At 33.8% G+C, this 18,678-nt stretch overlaps 4 protein-coding genes across 7 annotated transcripts; 2 read left to right on the top strand and 2 right to left on the bottom strand.

Moving 5' to 3' along the window:
- The first annotated feature begins 6 nt into the window (after positions 1 to 6).
- LOC106109276 lies at positions 7 to 2,596 on the top strand. Its single transcript, XM_013290709.1, has 4 exons — positions 7 to 111; positions 901 to 1,010; positions 1,600 to 1,703; positions 1,930 to 2,596. Exons 1-4 carry the CDS (start codon positions 17 to 19, stop codon positions 2,527 to 2,529), a joined length of 909 nt encoding a protein of 302 aa, XP_013146163.1. The 5' UTR covers positions 7 to 16; the 3' UTR covers positions 2,530 to 2,596.
- A 413-nt stretch (positions 2,597 to 3,009) lies between these two features.
- Positions 3,010 to 4,918, bottom strand: LOC106109278 (ADP-ribosylation factor-like protein 6-interacting protein 1). The gene is made up of 3 exons (XM_013290711.1): positions 4,742 to 4,918; positions 4,247 to 4,618; positions 3,010 to 4,060 (listed from the first exon to the last, which is right to left on the bottom strand). The coding sequence occupies exons 1-3, from the start codon at positions 4,772 to 4,774 to the stop codon at positions 3,872 to 3,874; spliced, it is 594 nt and encodes a 197-aa protein (XP_013146165.1). The 5' UTR covers positions 4,775 to 4,918; the 3' UTR covers positions 3,010 to 3,871.
- A 518-nt stretch (positions 4,919 to 5,436) lies between these two features.
- On the bottom strand, positions 5,437 to 7,174 carry LOC106109279 (fatty acid-binding protein-like). 4 transcript variants are annotated; one of them, XM_013290716.1, is made up of 5 exons: positions 7,050 to 7,174; positions 6,649 to 6,745; positions 6,271 to 6,440; positions 5,942 to 6,052; positions 5,437 to 5,804 (listed from the first exon to the last, which is right to left on the bottom strand). In XM_013290716.1, the coding sequence occupies exons 2-5, from the start codon at positions 6,716 to 6,718 to the stop codon at positions 5,742 to 5,744; spliced, it is 414 nt and encodes a 137-aa protein (XP_013146170.1). In that variant the 5' UTR covers positions 6,719 to 6,745; positions 7,050 to 7,174; the 3' UTR covers positions 5,437 to 5,741. The 4 variants fall into 4 exon arrangements, with proteins under 4 accessions (XP_013146170.1, XP_013146168.1, XP_013146166.1 ...); XM_013290714.1 differs by having other exon boundaries at positions 6,974 to 7,173; XM_013290712.1 differs by having other exon boundaries at positions 7,019 to 7,172.
- A 352-nt stretch (positions 7,175 to 7,526) lies between these two features.
- On the top strand, positions 7,527 to 18,063 carry LOC106109277 (protein phosphatase 1F-like). The gene is made up of 4 exons (XM_013290710.1): positions 7,527 to 7,974; positions 12,286 to 12,395; positions 15,792 to 16,006; positions 17,833 to 18,063. The coding sequence occupies exons 1-4, from the start codon at positions 7,805 to 7,807 to the stop codon at positions 18,037 to 18,039; spliced, it is 702 nt and encodes a 233-aa protein (XP_013146164.1). The 5' UTR covers positions 7,527 to 7,804; the 3' UTR covers positions 18,040 to 18,063.
- The last annotated feature ends 615 nt before the right edge of the window (positions 18,064 to 18,678 follow it).

Raw genomic sequence — 18,678 nt, 5'->3', positions numbered from 1 at the left:
CGGGCCGTCGTCGCTGATGTCGTCGTCGGGCGAGCTGCCGAGCGGCGTGTCCTCCGCCGGGCCCTCCTCCCCGACCTCCGCGCACACCGACCACTCGCGACTCCCGGACAGGTGAGTCCATTCCTTAATCTACAAAACGTCCACAATAACATGAGACTCGAGTAGTAAGCGTCATTTATCGTATGTTATGTAATCTTGCTACTTCAACTTTACACGCCGTGCAGTCTTCAAAGTCTGCTGTTATTGTGCATGGTTAGGAAATGTTATTAATCCGATAATTAATGTATGCATGTCTTGCAATAAATTAAGGATTTCATACTTTTGTTCATTTATTGTTTTAAACTTCACTCATTGGACATATCAATTTATTTTTTACGAGTGACATTTCGGTATGAAAACCCTCGGTTATAATAATTTGAAAGGTATGAAACTGGATGTATTAAATGTGCCTCATTGTGCTTTTGAATGTTTGATTATTGTTTGTAATATTTTCATTTACCGCTCATTATTTCGATTTTGCTAATATTTTTTTGTGTTATATATACCTAACCTTCACAAAATAGCAGATTCGATTAGGCAGCTCTGTTAATGCAAAATCATCATGATTTAATGAATATATCAAATTATTAATTGTTATCACGCGAAAATATATTGTGATTATTTTTATTTTTTTACTTTAATCATGATGTATTCTTTCTGAATATTGAAAACGAATCTGCTGTCTTGGATTATTACATATTTCATTGATTTTCAACTAACATCACTTCAAACTGTATATACGCCGTTCTTAGCGACAAATGACGTAGTTATGGGTATGGCGAGTTGAACCAATGGAAACGGTTCGAAGTGACGGTAGTAGTAGTTATTGGGGGTGCATAAAAATATTGTGGATTCCAGTAGCTATTGGAGTAGAAATGTGGCGAGCGTGGTCCCCATGCCCCAGTGGGACGGGGAGGCGGCCACGCTGTGCGCGCACGACGCCGCCCTGCGCTCGCTCGCGCCACTCGCAGGTACACACACACACACTCATACTGAAATTTATTATGTGAAGCGCTTGACCACGATCACGCCTATAGTTAAGTGGTAATGTGGTCAAAAGATGGTACGCGCTAATTTAATAAATATCCATTCGCCCTTCTCTTAGGCAGGAGGAAGGCACCCACGTTATAATTGGTTGGGAACACTTTTTCTGCGCGCACGAGAAAAGACGTCTCAAACCTAGGACTTTATAAAGTCTGTAAATTAAAAAGAAATTTGACTCTTTCCATTTTTTACATGTGGGAAATTATCATTACTTAGAAGTGTGATTCGGCATTAAAACTCATGATGTAAATATTCCCAATGGGAAAGCATTACCTATCATTTTTGTGCATGAAAATGTTCTTAGAAATGCATGAAACGTCTAGCTCGATTCACAATAGCTAGATTGTATTTGGACATAGCACGCGGCTTGATGAATGTTTTCAATAACATAAATACAAAACAAGGAATTTTAAATGGGAATACAGATTTTTGTTTTTTGAAATCCGCTTACATTTGTAGCGCGTACATGCCGTACATGCGTACCCATGTATCATTTGTAAATGTATATTGTACTAGGTTCGTGTATTAGCGGCGACGTGACGCCCGTGTCGGCCGCCTCCGACCTCGAGTTCAACAGCAACGAGGCGACCGCCGGCTCCGGCACCGACCACGACCTGCTGGTGAGACACCGCACCACTCACCACTCACCACACACATCTCACTACTCATTACAACAATATGAAATACGTGATCAAACGCAATTAAACGTCACAAATCAGTTGACACTTTACTTGATCACAAGTACCACGCCTGCCCAAACAATGGTTATTACTAGCTAAGGATATTCAAATGTAATCCAGATATTACTTGTTTCTTCCCTTACTTTTACTATTTCTTTCTGTACAGAGCGCAGAAGGTGAAGATGACGAAGATACCCTGTCAGTAGACGCATGCTCCTCTCCAATGAGGATAATTAAAAACGATTTGACGACACTATCTAAGTCTCCCGGCAGTCCTGCGAGAGTGGACGACTGCGAGCCCTCGACTAGCAACGCTGCAGATCTTTACGGACTTAGTTTACAACAAACTAAAGAAAACTTGTACAAAGATATGCCTTCGAGCAGTAAAAACTACAACAACGAATACGATGTTAAGAATAAATGTTTTAAAGGGGAAAGTTCGCAATGGAGCAATTTGGACTCATTGAACTTGCAGAGTAAAGATAATGTTAGGCCTAAAGTGAAAATAACCGATGTTATGAATAATGCAAGTAGAAGATATAGTGATAGTAGTCAGAGAAGCAATGCGAGCTCGCAGGCTGCGGGCGGCAGCAGGTTTAAGACAACTTTAGTGGACGAACAGGAATTTCGCTCCGGAGCCGATAGTAAGTCGACTGACACCACGGAGCCGACAGACGCGTCCGCTCCCGCCGCCCCCGCCGCGCCACTCGTCACCAAGGCCACAAACACGAGTATCAAACCTGGTTTTAGCATCACTGACACCTAACCTTAAAATAATTGTCCAATATTTGTAAGCTTTTATAACCAATAAAATCAAATTGAACACAGATTAAGTAATTATTTTACTGTTTCTATCATCTAGTTAAAAAAATCTGTTTCTGTAAAATGAACTTGGTAGAAAGTAGACAAAATCATGTTGGAATTTGAATGTGATGGTTAATGTTGCTATTATTTTAGATTTTGAACAGCGCATTGACCCCAGTAATGCTTATATTGTTTAGTGTATAATACTATTTAGTTTTAAAATACTGTTATTGTTATCAATTATGATTAAATTAAGTATAGGTTTTACAATAAATGTGACAAATATTTCTATAATTGTTTTAATTTATTCCCCCTTTGTAACAAATTTCTATGTATAAAAATACTTTTATATCAAAAGTTGACAGATTCAGGCATTCTGACTAAACTTCACTTTTTTATATTAAAAACACATATTTACAATGGAAGTAAATAAAACAAACAGTTGTAAATAAATCCTTTTAATCATAAAAGAAATTACATAGCTGCTAATAAAATTAGGCATTCCAAAGTAAGCCCAGTGCTTCTTATCATAAACTAAGGTCTAAACTGAAACAGTGCATATATTGAAAAACATGAGAATGTTTCTGTGGTTTTCACAACTGAAACAGCTACATAAAGACATTGTTCTCGACAAAGAAAACAATAATATTGGTTTTCAATACATACACAAGCAATCCACTTACAATCCTTACAACAAAATACATACATACTGGAATGACAAAAACTAGAAATTTCTTATACTTTAACTAATATATAAACTATTTCATGTGCTTAATAAAGATAAAAACAATATTCAATGAAACCAATTCAACTTTGGTAGGGAGTAATTGCATATCTCCATCATAAAACATTTTTTTATGCATGCAAAAATAAAGAATGTTGCCATGAGATCAAAGATAAAAACATTATCAGCTACAACTTCAGCCTAAAAGATATTTGGTATGTCTTAAAAGATTTAACACAAAAAAAAACGTACAGACGAATTGAGTACCTCCTTCTTTTGGGAAGTCGGTCAGAAAATTTTACAGTGCTTTATTGTACTTTATATTAAACAATCCAATAAGATTATTTTAGGTAAAACACAATTTTATTCTCAGACAAAATCCATAAAATCAGTACATTGAACTATTTTAATGAATACATAGTTCTTAATTAGTGCAAACTATTCAAAAGTGTTATTCTAATTTCTTTTTTAACTTTAAATTTTAGTGCATAATTAAAGCTCAAACTGCATACAAGCTTAAAATTAAAATGACAATGACCAGATGCATATCACATTACAAAAAGCTTGCTAACAATGTGAATTATTCAGTTTTGAATGATGATTTGGGTGCTAAATGGAGTGTAGATAACACAATATTGTAGATTCCACAGTGCTGAATGCCCGGCCACAGCAACATCACAGTAGAAAAGATATAAAGCAAGAATATATTGTTGATCGCTGATGCCATCCATGCTAATGTCAAAGACATACTTATAGATATAATGTAATACTGAAAACAAAAGATAATTTATTAGTTTTATATCACTTATATTAAAATAGTATCTTAACTGATGCAAGATTTAGAGCTCTATAGTTATATTACCACACTTAAATTACCTTTTTATCTAAAATCTCATTATAATAAACTTTAACTTTTTCTAGTTTAAGACCAAGTTATTAGTAATTATTATCTTACCACATAGGGACTAGTTTCTCGCAGCGAATAGAAGGTGTAAATGTTCTGCAAAATCTTGTTATAATAGTTAACCAAGCTTCTACAAATATCTTCAAACATTTTTTCCTTTTGTCCAGTCCAATCGCTTGGAGTGTAGATCGAGTTACATATAATAGGCACGAGAAAATCGATGAAGTTGACAAATAAGCCAACGATAGCTATGGTCGCTAGAAAATTGAGATCCAAAAGCCATATTATTAAATAAGTTAATGAAGTAGAAGCAAAAATAGCACAAGGATGCCATTGCTGTTCCCAAAGAAAAATGGATTTTAGGGGCAGAAGAACCATACGCCAACCCTCTAATACTCTCTTCAAGATTCTAACTTGCTGTTCCTGCAGAAAATCAACAAGCATATTTAATTAACATTTTTTATTCGTATTTTTTCATATAATATGTAATTTATTTTTGATGTTACAAAATTATTACGCATTTATTTCTTAAAAAAAAATTACTACCTGATCTTGCGTCATCTTCTCGCTTGTAAACATTCGCCAAGATGAAATGAAAGATATTCCTTGAGCGCAATAAAACTTCTACTTTCCGCAAAAAGACTTCAAATTGATATATTTTATTTATGCAATTCAGATTCGGTTAAAAATTTACGAAAAACCATAGACATACAGATTCACAATTTTCACAGAGAACTTAGTCTCGTCCACAGACTATACCCACTTGAATCTACAATCAATGGGCATGACAAATTCCATAGATAAAGAACTTCTACTGTTAAAGAGATATGTTATATGGCTATTTAGGTATATTTTCATGGGTCAGGTAAGAGCTACGAATGAGCCTCAATAAAATGCTCTATCCTACTCTAGCTAAAAATATTTGGTTGTTTAAGATATCAAAAAAGTATATTTTTCATTAACAAATAAGATTAACTGTTCAATTAAAAAGGAAGTTTAAAAATAAAACAAACAATATAATGTGTAATCTTATAAACATAAATAGTGATGATTGTCTAGACTTGAAATTTGTATTGAAAAACTTGAAATATGTAACATACATAGATGTAAAATAACCATTTAAACTTTGTCAATGTTCAAGTATTTTTCTTAACATTAATTGTAAAAATACAATATAAAACAACGGCAGATAAAAAAATGTAAAACCCTTATCTGAAATTGTTATCCCATTTAAAAACATATTCACATTTGAAGCATAAAAAGAGAATATAATAGTAAAAAAATTATCACAAAATTACATTTCCTGAAGACATTAATAACAAATGCAATATAATTGTGATGCTTCTTCTGCCCCTGAGACAAAGCGAGTTTCGATGATCTCTTAGGTAACCCTAGTAGAAATAAAATGTGTCAAAACGCACACGAATAAATATGAGACAAGCAAGTAACATATCAAAATTTTTGTCAGTTCCATATATTTTTGAATTTGATCAGTGATATCGCTGAATAAACTTTGTCTATGGGGCTGTACATGGACTGTACATGCTTATTCCTTAACTCTGCGGAAGTAACGCTTGCCCGGTGTACTTGCCTTTTCATGAGTGAGTGTCTGTAAGATTATAAGCACATTACCATATAAAACAGCAATTGAGACCAAAACAATACCTGTAGCAGCAGAATGCAGCTCTACACTAGTTGTAATACTGAATAGTAAACATTTTGTAGAGAGTATTAAACTATACTTACAACAATGCATTCCTCATCACTAAATAAATAGTGTCTTCCACATTTGGCTTGATTTTCTGGTATGACCGAATTTGTCATGATTTCATTATCATTTACAATAGTTGTGACACTCTGAAATTAAAATATTTAATGCATAAGTATAAAATATATGACAGAAGTTTACTCAAGCTAATGATAATATACACTCGGTCTAAGCTATATAAGTTACATAGAAGTTGGTTCAGTAAATTCAGTACATAATCAATCCACTGTTTCATAGATCTTATAAAAAATGGAACAGGTAAATTAACAAAAAGAAATTATGGCATTGATAAATTAACTTGAAATACCTTAATAGTAGTGTTTGGCATATGTTCCTCATATTCCTCACCAATTTTAAATTTATGTTCCACTGTTCTAATTAATGATGAATTCTTGATTGACATATTTTCTCCATCAAACGTTATTTCCATTAATGGTGAAGACATTGCCATCATTTTTCTACCAATGTATGGTACACCTACCAACATATATCATTACGCATGAGACTTGAATTCAACATATAGACAAGAATGTTTTAGTTTTTTTGAAGAATGAGAGTGATAGAAATAAATAAATGCTTTATTATTTCTCTCTAAATAAAAAATCTAGCAATAAGATGGATGCTTCGACAATCAAAACCCATACTTAACATTAATTTGTATATAAGATCTGTTTTAAAGACTCACCAACAGCAATAAAGTAGTCATCAATGTTTTCATTTTTATAATGTTGATATTTTCCTTGGATGGGTGCCATTTTATATTCTCAAGTACCACGAAATCTCTAAATCAAGCAAAAGGATTTTTTTACTAATACAAATAAAATTATTCTGTTAAACTCTAACAAAAATGAAGTCTTGACAACTGATTGATAACTAATGGTTATCAAAATACAATTTTAAGGATTATAAGTCAGAAGTTTGATAACATTTATCGTTAAGTCACGTCTTTCCAATCGCGATAAATTTGCGAAGATAGATTGATAGTCTTAATTAATTTTGTTAATATTTACATTATTTCACACTACGTTCAAACTAGATAAGATCATCTCTCCAACCTTTTATTAATGTATGTACAATTCTAATGACCTTCTTCAATTTATAACAGTATCAATGCTAGTTTTTCTTATATTATTTCTAAATATATAATCTAAATTATTTATAATTGTTTATTATAAAGAATTTCGGTTTCTTTGACAATCATAAATGATAATAATTTGGACGTTTGACGGCTTGAGTTTGACACATACTTTTCCTTCATCATGCCCGGTTTATACTTGGCCAGTACAGTTGATCAGTAGCACTCAAAAACTGTGCTAGTAATCAACTAGCAAAGTCGCCCTAACTTAAGATGCCCATCTAAGGTTAGGGCGACTTTGCTAGTTCGTGATGATGCTCCCATTGGACCGTATCTGGCAGAGTGCAAACGCTAACAATAACAGGCGCCTATTAGTATCGCTTGCCGCCGCAACTGTCTCACTGTATTGGCCATGTGTGTACCGAGCAAAAGCCATAGATAAAAATTCTCTATGTGTTTTTGTCACAAAGTGTTCTTGTGTCTATGCTGCTGGGTAATGGTGATTGCTTTTGTTGGTGGAGTGACGTGTGTGAGCGAGATGTGAATTGAATGTTTTGATTTTTATCAACTTTATAAGAAAATCAATTCTACACAAACTAAGTTAATTTATTTAGTAGTATGTGATGTTAGATATTAAGTATTAAAGAGTGCTTACTATTTACTGCATTTTTCTAGTGTAAATAAGTTTTATCTTTTGGTAGAGTTCATAACAACAGTTGATCGATTTCAATATTTCAAATATAATTGTGTACTGAAGTGTTCGAAAATGGGCGACAAAGACGATTATTTAACGTGCTATCGAGTATTTTTTGAAAATTTTGCTGCGACCGTGAACCACGAGGACCAACTACCAGTAAACATTGTTGGGTATACAATCACAGAGGCCGAGTTGCCGGGAGAGGTGATTTATTGGATGACCCAGTACCTGACAGAAAAGTAAGTCCATAACTCCCAAAAACCTATTCAATGTTGTTGTGGAAAATAAATAATAAGGTGGTAAAGGGAGTAGTAAACAATCTCATAAACTCATTTACAACTTAAGATATTACTTGCCTGCCTGGATTTTGAGGGGATGGGTAACTGAGGGTAGATTTAGAAAACAAAAATTGTTAATGATAAAAAACTTATTCTTCATATGTTCTAAGTTAGTTTTAAAAATAACATTATGGCTACTGAAGAAATTTGAATTTGAAGTTAAGTATATTTTATTAAAACCGCTACTAAGAAACAAATCAAACATTTTATATAAAGATGAACTCAATGGAAATTTGATTTATTTAATTTGATTCTAGTTTTAAGAGTTTTCATAATTATAATACACAAATATCTTTAAATTATGAACCTTTATTGTTTTTCTGTAATTTAAATGTTATTAAAAGTAAAAGTAAATATTATTAAAATCAGTATATAATTGATTCTAAATAAAACAAGCTAAATAATGTCCGCACATACTTAGCAGAACTGTGTTCATGTAAATATTTACTTGTACTAGTGTAGTATTGTATTATTTTTGCTTATACATAATAAGTACATCTCCATGCACTATCATGACTCGTGCACATAAATACATTTATATTATCTATACATATGTTAAAGTACTAAGGAAAGCTATGTAAAATTATTAGTGTTTATTATTGTCATTAACAACTCGGGGCCTGTCCCACTACTGGCTGATAGAGGCTCAGATAGCTTATAAATGATGTCACTGTCAGATATGGGATCAACATCTGATATTTCCATCACACATTATACATGTTGGATTGTTATTAGACAATTTACAATTTGGTGGCACAGGCCTATCCATGGTATTGTTACTAAATTCTCTTGATTCAACAAAAAGGTTCCAATAACAATACAATTTATTTGAAAAGTGATTTTAAGTTTAAAAGTTTTTTTTAAAACAAACGCATAATTAAAGTATTGTATGAACAATGTTTGTGTTGCATTATATCAAAAAATTACATACATCTAATTTGTATGTTACAACAAAGCAGTGATTGCATGCGTTTTCGCCGGATCGTCGACATCTTATAAAAGGACGAAATCAATACCGGTCCATTGGAGATGTTTCGCAAGCTTCGCAAGGGTCAAGGCCACCCGAAGCTCTCGCGTACCACACGAACACGCCCTGATTTACGAGTTTAGAAAATGTTAAATTTATAAATAGCATTCTGAGGGCCAAGGTAAGGTGCATTCACCTCACGAAAACCGATAGAGGTCTTAAATAAATATTTATTCAAGTGTCTGTCGATCTTAAATTTCGGAGATGTTACAGCTGGCATGTACGGTAACCGTATGGCGCAAGTGTGCTTGTTTGGTTTCTCGCTTGCATAATAATTTGATAGTCGGAGCAAATAATGCGTTACTCATCCCGCCCGCCAGATAGCTAACCGCAGGTGACGCGTATCCTACGTGAAACAGACGGTCTAGAGCTCATTAACTATGTATATTGTATGTGTCATCATAGATCGGAATAATACCTACTTGTACAAGGTTACCAGCATCATCATAGTAAAAGTCTTTGTATTTAATGTAATATGCATATGCTTGTTTATCCATTTGGAATAGGTATATTTTTAATTAGAAATAAACACAACTTTACTCGCCTCTACTAAAGAGAAATAAATAAACATGAATGCAGTGCTAAATGGCAACACCTCGCGCAGATAGGAAACTACTAAAATACGTTATCTAATCGCTTTCAAGTTAATTAGACTGAAAAGATTTTACGTTTTATGCGTTCATGTAACATAACCAACATGTTTGGAACCGACTTATTTTGATGTTTTTGTTAGATATTTTGAAAACTGCTCTTTTTAACGATAGTCGTAAACGGATAACTAAAATTAAATAAAACCACTCTTAAATTACAGTGTTTGTTTATTGGTTAGTTAAGATAAAAAGTACTGTATTGTTTTTACGAAGTAATTTTCTTATATAACATAAAAGCCATTGTACTGCACATATAGGCAGCATTTAATTCTTAAATTAAGCTAGTGTGAGAGTATTATTAAATATAGTGTGACATGCCGTTTGTTGGTGGATTGCTCACAAACAAATTGGCGCGAGAGTGCGTGGGCCTGCGCGGATGCGGCGATAGGACGAGTCAACGCACCGCCCCACGCACCAATATTACGTTAAGGGCTAACATGTATGGACTTCAAGCAGTCGGTAACGGCAGCACTTGTCTTATGCCGTTTGCAGTCCCCATAAAAATACTGCCAGTGTTGTCAACTTGATGGTTCTGCTAATCTGTCCGTGTACAGCGGCCATGAAATCCTCAAAATTAGCTGCTCGTTTTAAATTCAATGCTTATGATTTGCTTAGTGCCACCTTTAGCAACGTTATCCATTTATTTTGACCTGTAATTCAATTTAAATACACTGGGATCGTTTTAAAGTAACTTGTACGAATGTTTTCAAACATTGATTTTACTTTTATGTATTGTACAATCTATACTTATATTATAAAGAGGAATTTTAATATTAAAGCGAAATTATGTTATGTTTGCTTTTAATGCAAATGTGCCTCAGTGTCGTAATCTACGTATAACGGCAAGTGTGCGAATGATACTGTTATTGTTCGAGCTGTTTATTGTGTCAAGGATTTTAAGGTTGTTTTATTCTTAAAAAAACCTATGAAGTTTTTAAATTTTGATTCAAACGAATTATTTATAAAATGTTATTTTTAAACAATCTGTTAAAAAATGGAACGTATCCATAATGTTTTTTAAATAAAATATAAAAAACAAAAATTTCCATTGTAATCCTTAAACCCATCAAATGCAACTGACGTTTCTTTCTTATCTTCACAATCATTAAAAGGTATATTTAAATTCAAAGTATTTCCTGATAGATCTTTTCCAACTCTAAAAAGTCTCTTTCGGTGTCCAGATTTATACTCGGAACACCCAGATGAAAGCGCCATCAAAATTAAACAACTTTTATGTCCACTCCACAACACAATCGCAGATCAAACTAACACCCAAAAGTCTACGTTGTTAAATTCCTTTCTAGTTTTATTTCAATCATAAGACACATCTATGTTTTCGTGTTATATTTTATAAATGAGGGAGAAGGGGCAATGACCTGTTTATGTCGTACAGACAGACGTCGGCGTCCGCATTTTATTTCGTTACTCCAGTTCAGGAAACTGCAGGAATCTAGCAGAGAAAATGTGAATGTATGTTTATTTTCTGTGATCATTTTCTCGCGCTCGACTAAAGTTACGTTTAATTTAACTTACACACAGGTTGTAAGATAGTGAAGGAACCTAGGTTTTATCGATCTTTAGTTTTTTATGAATCAAACAAAATTAGGTTTACACAGGCTTTATAGATTTTATGACAATTAACTTCGTGAAATAATTAAACACGATATGTGTTGTGTTATTATTGTTTTATTAAAGTATTTTCATAACAAAATGTACCTATTGTTTTTAATCCTACGTTATTATTTATGAGGCGCGGTTAAACCGACCATTAATTAATATTAGGAAAACAATAGAACATTTCCATATTAGCTATGAAGATTATTGATTCGTATAATTTCATACAATTCGATTTCATTGTTTACAATTGAATCTATATTTTGAAGTGTTTGTAGATATGAGTACGTTAGCATTGCCATGCCGAGCCACAAGTCAGCGTGTATTGATTGTATACAATGAAGACTTCTAATCTTATCACTTTATCTCTAGGCTCTTGTAAGAGTAGATAATCTTCATTTATTTATGCTTGAGACAACGATAAAAATAACAAAAACGCTTGCATTAACTGTTTAACCTTATATGGTTTTCAAAGTAATGTTTTGTGGTAATATTGTACATAAACCTGAACATTAAAAAAAAATTTGTATTCGAATTGTACTTCGAATATTATCCATTCTGTAACTTTGTTGACATAAATCAAAACAAAGTATATAAGCTATTATATTTATGTATTCTGAGACTATTCGTGTGAACCAACAACGCTCGCGCCGGATAACCGGACATCGAACGAAATCACACGTTCTTGTTTTGTTTTCTTTTTTATATTTCGAATTAGAGTTTCCGATCACAAATCCCAAGGGAAATTTATCAATTTCTGTCATTAGAACAATGTATTTTTGGAACAACGTATCTGTTGATATTCTTGAATTTTATAGTTTTTATAAACTTTCCATAAGAATCTGTTGAAAATTGCATACTGCACGTTTCGTATCTATACTGTACTATGCATGCACTCAATGTTTCCGCACTTGTTACCAGACAATGCCCCCCGACGCTGATGACGCCGCTCTGCAGGATAATCCTGGAGGAGGTGACGGCGGAAGCCAGGAAACACCCCCTCAACTTCGGCTTCGACGTTAACGAATCAGGTACGTTCGGTCATTTACCTTTCCGCACAGATAGGAATGAATCTGTTTTTTAAGCGCCTTTTTACGCATTACTCAAGCTGATAACGAAATGGAATGTTGATTTATGTTTTGGTTATTTTTATTTGTTTGTTGTTTTAATTCGTGAATGTTTTCTAAAGTTGATTGAATGTTTTCTGTGATAAATTCTTTTGAAATTAAATAGTTCTTCCTTAGTTCATTTTTACCTGATATGTATTACAAGTGGTTGAGCTTTAGCTTTGGCCTTAAACCCGGGTTGTGTATTTTTCTAATGGGTAACCCTTCAGTATCTTACTATATACCCTTTGATAAGTAAAGTGATTTAAAAGGAAATGTTTTTAAGTTGTCTTGTCCAGTAATATATAAACTGAACCAGGTATTGCATGTTAGCAAACCTTACCGAATGCTTATGTGGGGATATGATATCATTGTATCACATTATCGTGTAACGTTTGCTTTGTTACATCACCTACATGGGTTTACACCATAATTACAGAATGCTATGAAAATGAAAATGTTTAAGGATCACGAAAATTACTTTTAAGTTTAGTTTAGAACATTAAGGGCCTGTCCCACAATTCTTGGATATTGTCAGATAACATTCCAATGTACAAAATATGTGATGAAAATATGTATCGGATTGTGATACTCTATCTGATAGTGACGTCACTTGTAAGCTATCTGAATCTCGAAGAGCTAGTGGTAGGGCAGACCCTAAGTTTATAAAAGAAACATGTTTTAGTTTCTTGCATTGACATCATTAGGGCGCGACAGTACCCCCGTCTGTACTTTACACTATTGTGATCAGTAGTTTAAAATCTTGCTTACGGTTTTTATCTTAGATCTAAAAAACACAAGCATATTATAACACGTTGCTTACATAATGCATACAGCAATTATTTACTATTTAAGTATCTATCTATAATATATTATATAATATAAGACTCATTCATTATGTATTCTAGGATTGTACGAGTATAAGGTGTACACATAGCGACATTATTTATTTAAATATATACGAAGTTATAAATGACTAATTAATAACAGCAATTATCATTACGCGATCCGCTGCTCATTTGCCCCCTTCTACTATAAAAAAACACCAACAGTGCTATAAACAGATTTACTGACATTTGCGAGTACCTATCCTTATGTTTGAGTTATGATTGAACTATTATACATAATATGTGGATAGAGTATTAATGGCCTAAGGAGTAATTATTTTATGACCCCTCTTACGCAAATGGCGCAGCGACCTAAAGTGGATCTTTGCCTCCGACATGAGATCGGTAACGCCGCCTGTCTTGGGATGGCTACACTACTTATTCTTAAGACCATGAATTAAGAACAAGACATTTTATTAATATGCATATAAAACATTGTTTTTTGCCGATTGTCTTTTTTTTTAATTTCATTTGTAATTAAGCTTCACTAAATGGAATAATTAGGTTGAGTGACCTAGTTTTACTTTGGCTTGTGGTTTAAGATTAGGTATCACATGTGAAGTACTTTAGGTCATCGACTGTGATTTAAAATGCACAGAATAATGAATTGTATCAGAGCTTGCGTGTTATGCATGAAAACATAAGCATCGAGGCCGAATTCATAAAGCAATGTATCAAGATGTTTATGTGTTTACAATCAATGTTTGTTTACAATGCAATGGATGAATCTCAATATTTGCACTTTGTCAATGGTTTTAAATCAACGGTTTTTTTCCTAGAAAACAAATGTTTTAGTATGGAAATTAATTGGGATAACGTTAGTCATAAAGTTTGTTATTTACAGAGAGTTTTTTTCTAATATGTACACTAAATTACATAAGGAATATTTTTACATCATTCTTGGCCTGAAAGTTACATTAAGTAAAACTAAATGAAAGTTAGATTGGTATTAAAAAAAACATTTTAAACACAGCAGGTACAAGACATTTCATTCTACAAACAACATAATAATGGAGTTTCTCCAAGAGACGACAATCGTATGTATAAATTATGTATAAAAGTTTCTTTCTTTGTTACCTTGTAAGAATAAGAATAAATAATGGAGAACCTCTCATATTACTTGTCATACAATGAATAGAGAAAGTATTATATTATTCTGAACATTTTATGTAGTAAGGAGTCTTACATCTTGTATGTTGTATACTTGCTGTTCCCGTGCGGCGTCACCCGCGTGGAATTATAAAAACTCTATTTCATTGTTTAAATTTGTCAAATTCTCAATTGAAATGTCAAAATACCAAGCACCTTACTATGGCAATCTTGCTCCTTAATGTTGGCAGCAACTTATGGTCTCCTTCTCACATTAGGGTTTTTATCCAAAATATTAATCCCCTAAGTTTAATGGCGTGAAAATATATAGCCTAAAGCGTGACTGATTGATTGAAAATGATTATTTGTTTAATTTATTTTGATTTATTTGAAGAAAATGATTATTCAAAAATATGCTGTAATTGCTGACATCTTAGGCAAAAAAGAAGTGTTATAAGAGCAGGGGTATCTTGGGCCGAAACAGCCAAAGAAAACACAGCAACAAGGCGGCAAAAAGTTGTTTATTGGTTATTATACCAATGAGAATGGTCTGCGCGCGGACCCCGAGTTGGGAACCACACGCAGATACAAAAAATGTTCAAAATAAACAACGGATAGCCGTCACAATACAGCAAGCGGCTATCTGTTAAATTAGGCCGTCACTATCCCGCAAGCAACCTAATTTAACTACACTACTGTGCTATTCTGAATAAAATTAGTCACAAGACAGCAAGCTAATATACTCAGAATCGCGTCGTAGGAACTAAAGTGGAGAAGACAGTAACTGTTTTCCCTTTACTTCTCTCATTTGCGTAATGTACATGAAATGACTTAACCTAAGGCGCATGTGATACAACATCGTGTTTTAAAATACAGGTGGCGCCATCTAGTTTTGTACGTAAAAACTACTGGTCTCTAGTGAATATTTGTTACAGTGTGTGTTTTCCCTTTATTATAATAGTATAGATGAGCAAATTACAACTTTTATCAATTTCTATCTATGATATGAATAAACACATTTATGTACAAAGTCTCAATAACTTGTGCCAGGTGAACCGAATCAATATTCACTCAATGCATCTCGAAATACTTGATCTAGATTCCGTCCCTCGAGCTTAGGTATTATTTGTATATTGAGACGTTTAGATTGGTCGATAATCGCCTTGAATGTTTGTCAAATTAAATAGTGAAATAATATTTAAAGGCGTGGGTTATATGATAATATTAGAATTAATAAAACTAGTACAGTTTTAGTTGAATTTTGCCAGTATGATACGCCCGTCTTAAGGTTACGCGTAGTGATAACTATGCAATAACAATAACATGATGACCGTTGACGTTTCAGTGTTCATTGCGCTGAAGCTGATGCAAGCGGTGATGGCGCGTGTGAACGAGGTCTGTCTACGCTATCAGGACAACTCAAAGCTGGACTCTTTGCCGCCGCCGGCGCCGCTACCCCGTGAGTCGCGCACTGTTGCAGCCGCTATCAAGAACATGCGACGTACAATGGAGGATCGGCACGTCGTTATTGGCAACTTGGAAGCACTCTTCGGCATCGAAGTAAGGAAAAATTCTGTCTTCACTTATTAGACCCTTTTTTATCGTTACAACCACATATTATTGTGCATTGCAATTACTTCGTTTTTAATGTGGCATCAGGCGCTTCGCAAACGACCAGTATCCATCCTTTTGTTCCTTGAACAAAGCGCAATCTGAGCAAAGCATTGTAATATGTTGCTAGAGCCAGGGAATGCCCTCATTACTAAAACTAGTGTTGATACATTTTTAGATCATATCGCAACGAATCTAAATAATTAATTTATTTTATACAAAAATAAAATTTTGGGAATATCTTTTGGTTCCCTGATGAGTCGTCGGTCAGGAATGAGGACAGAACAATAAAATAATTCGGAACGATTTCCCTAACGTTGAGATACGTTCGGGGAAATCCGCATTAACCGAAGTAATCCGCCCAATCAATGTTGTTTCCGGAATATTTCCGAGCGGAGAAAGTAGGTCGACCTCACCACTATATAGGAAAGCACGTGCTTGCTAACTGGGGTAGACATACAATGAAAACCTGGAAACGAAAAATATAAGGGTTTTGCAATATAGTTTGGATGTTTGTAATTTCTATTTCACTAGCTGTTCCCGTGCGGCTTCATCCACATGAAATTATTTAAATTTTATTTTATTGTTTACATTTGTCAAATTATCAATATCAAATGTCAAAATGACATGACAAACCTCGGTAATCTTGCTTCCTTGATGTTGGCAGCAACTTTTGATCTCTTTCCCATATTTGGGTTTTTATCCAAAATATTTACCCCCTAAGTATAATGGCGTGAAAATATATAGCCTGAAGCGTGACGTAAGTGTAGGGCTTTTTATTAAAAAAAGAATTATTAAAAAATATGCTGCATTTGCTGACATCTTAGGCAGCAAAGAAGTGTGTGTTTACGCTTTATTATAATAGTATAGATAGTATACATAATTAATCATGTTTATATGTAGGTATAAAGAAGGTGGGAGATTAGAATACTTTCGTGTTTCAAATCTTATGCAATGAAATATTAAACTTTGGCAACTGAAGTTGTACATATGTTTGACCTAAATGCAACTTGCGACCGTATTTTCTGCCGTGAACACTCCCTGTTGATTAATTAGCCTAATTTCTTATGACCCAGAATGACTTGTCGCGAAATTGTATGCCCGAAAAGATTTTTAGTGGGAACGTATAATTTATGTTTGACTTGTGACGAAAAGTATAGTGTTCTCAAGTCAAAAAACAAACTTTTGTGAAGTGTTCATTTAAAAATCTTTAAAATAAAAACAGATTTAATAAGCCTAATTAAATTTTGTAGTGTAATATGTGGATTCATTCGAATTGTACGATCACTGGAATGCAATCTAGCGTAACGCAGTTGCACCAATTCCCGGCCTCGGCTATTGCAATCTCGGTAGTGGGCAGGCGCTAAGTATTGTATCATTTCTTATATAAAAATGCAATCGTTAAAATTTTTCATCGATTCAACAAGTTATATTTTGAATTAAATCTATACTTTTGTAGTATCACATGTAACTTACAACCAAATTTCAATACTTTTTTGACACATTTTAGTACATATAGTAAACTAGTTTAAGATTTTATTTGAAACTAGTTGTTACTCGCGACTTCGTCCTCGTGAAATTACAAAATAATAAAAAATATAGCCTATGTTACTCACAGATAAACTACATTTCTAACGGAGAAAGAATTTTTAAAATCGGCCTAGCAGTTTTTAAGTTAGTCGAATACATACAAAAATCCAAATTTATCCAAATATTAGTTAGATGACCTGTAATATTATATCAAAGTTTAACGTTTGTATTTATTGTATTTTCAGACATCGGAGCCGACGAGTTTCTACGCAGTATACGATGGGCACGCAGGTTCCGCGGCGGCCACGTACTGCGCGGCGCATCTACACCAGTACTTGGTGGACAGCCCCTACTTCCGCACAGACCTGCAGCGCGCCATGCTCGAAGCCTTCCTCAGAACTGACTCGGAGTTCGTCAGCAAAAGTAATCAAAGGGTGCGATATCTGATTTAATTTGTTGTTTTTCTAGCTATTTCTAAGTCAGTTATCGGTCAGCAGACACAATATCTAATTTTTTTGGTAGTATCGCTGACGGTATTATCAAAATGCAAGGAATACCACTCCAAATTATTAGAAAGTTTATGTTAGTTGGTTTCTCTTTGACTAATGTAAAACAAAAATATCTATCCTAATTAGAGAGGCGCCGGTAATTGTTGGTTCTGTCAGAAAATATGGAAAATCTACATGTACATAGTCAGTGATGTAAACGAAAATATATGACACGACAGTTACAGTGCCAAAGGATCTTGTGATACTTATTAACATTGATCTGAAGATTTGTGGGCTGCCAAAATTAAGTTTAACTTATGGCATCCGGGTCAGATAACTTGTAGGTTTATATTTCAGTACGCGATATCGCCAATTGAGTGATTCTTCATCTAGGTACAGTCGGGGAATCTGTCGATGTTCCACAACACCTACAATCGTTTAAACATTTTGACACGAGACGCGGAACAAAAATCAATACACTGCAACTTTTGCATGTTTCTGTACAAAAAGTAATTTACATGGCTAATTTCTATGTATGGCTATGTAATTGGTTGTTTCTAAAATTGAGGCAGAGAAACAAGGCAACGTTTCTGCAAATAGAAC

Source organism: Papilio polytes, unplaced genomic scaffold (genome assembly GCF_000836215.1).
Source record: "Papilio polytes unplaced genomic scaffold, Ppol_1.0 DF821289.1, whole genome shotgun sequence".
Taxonomy (NCBI): Eukaryota; Metazoa; Arthropoda; class Insecta; order Lepidoptera; family Papilionidae; genus Papilio; species Papilio polytes.
This window is presented reverse-complemented; position numbering and strand designations above follow the sequence as displayed.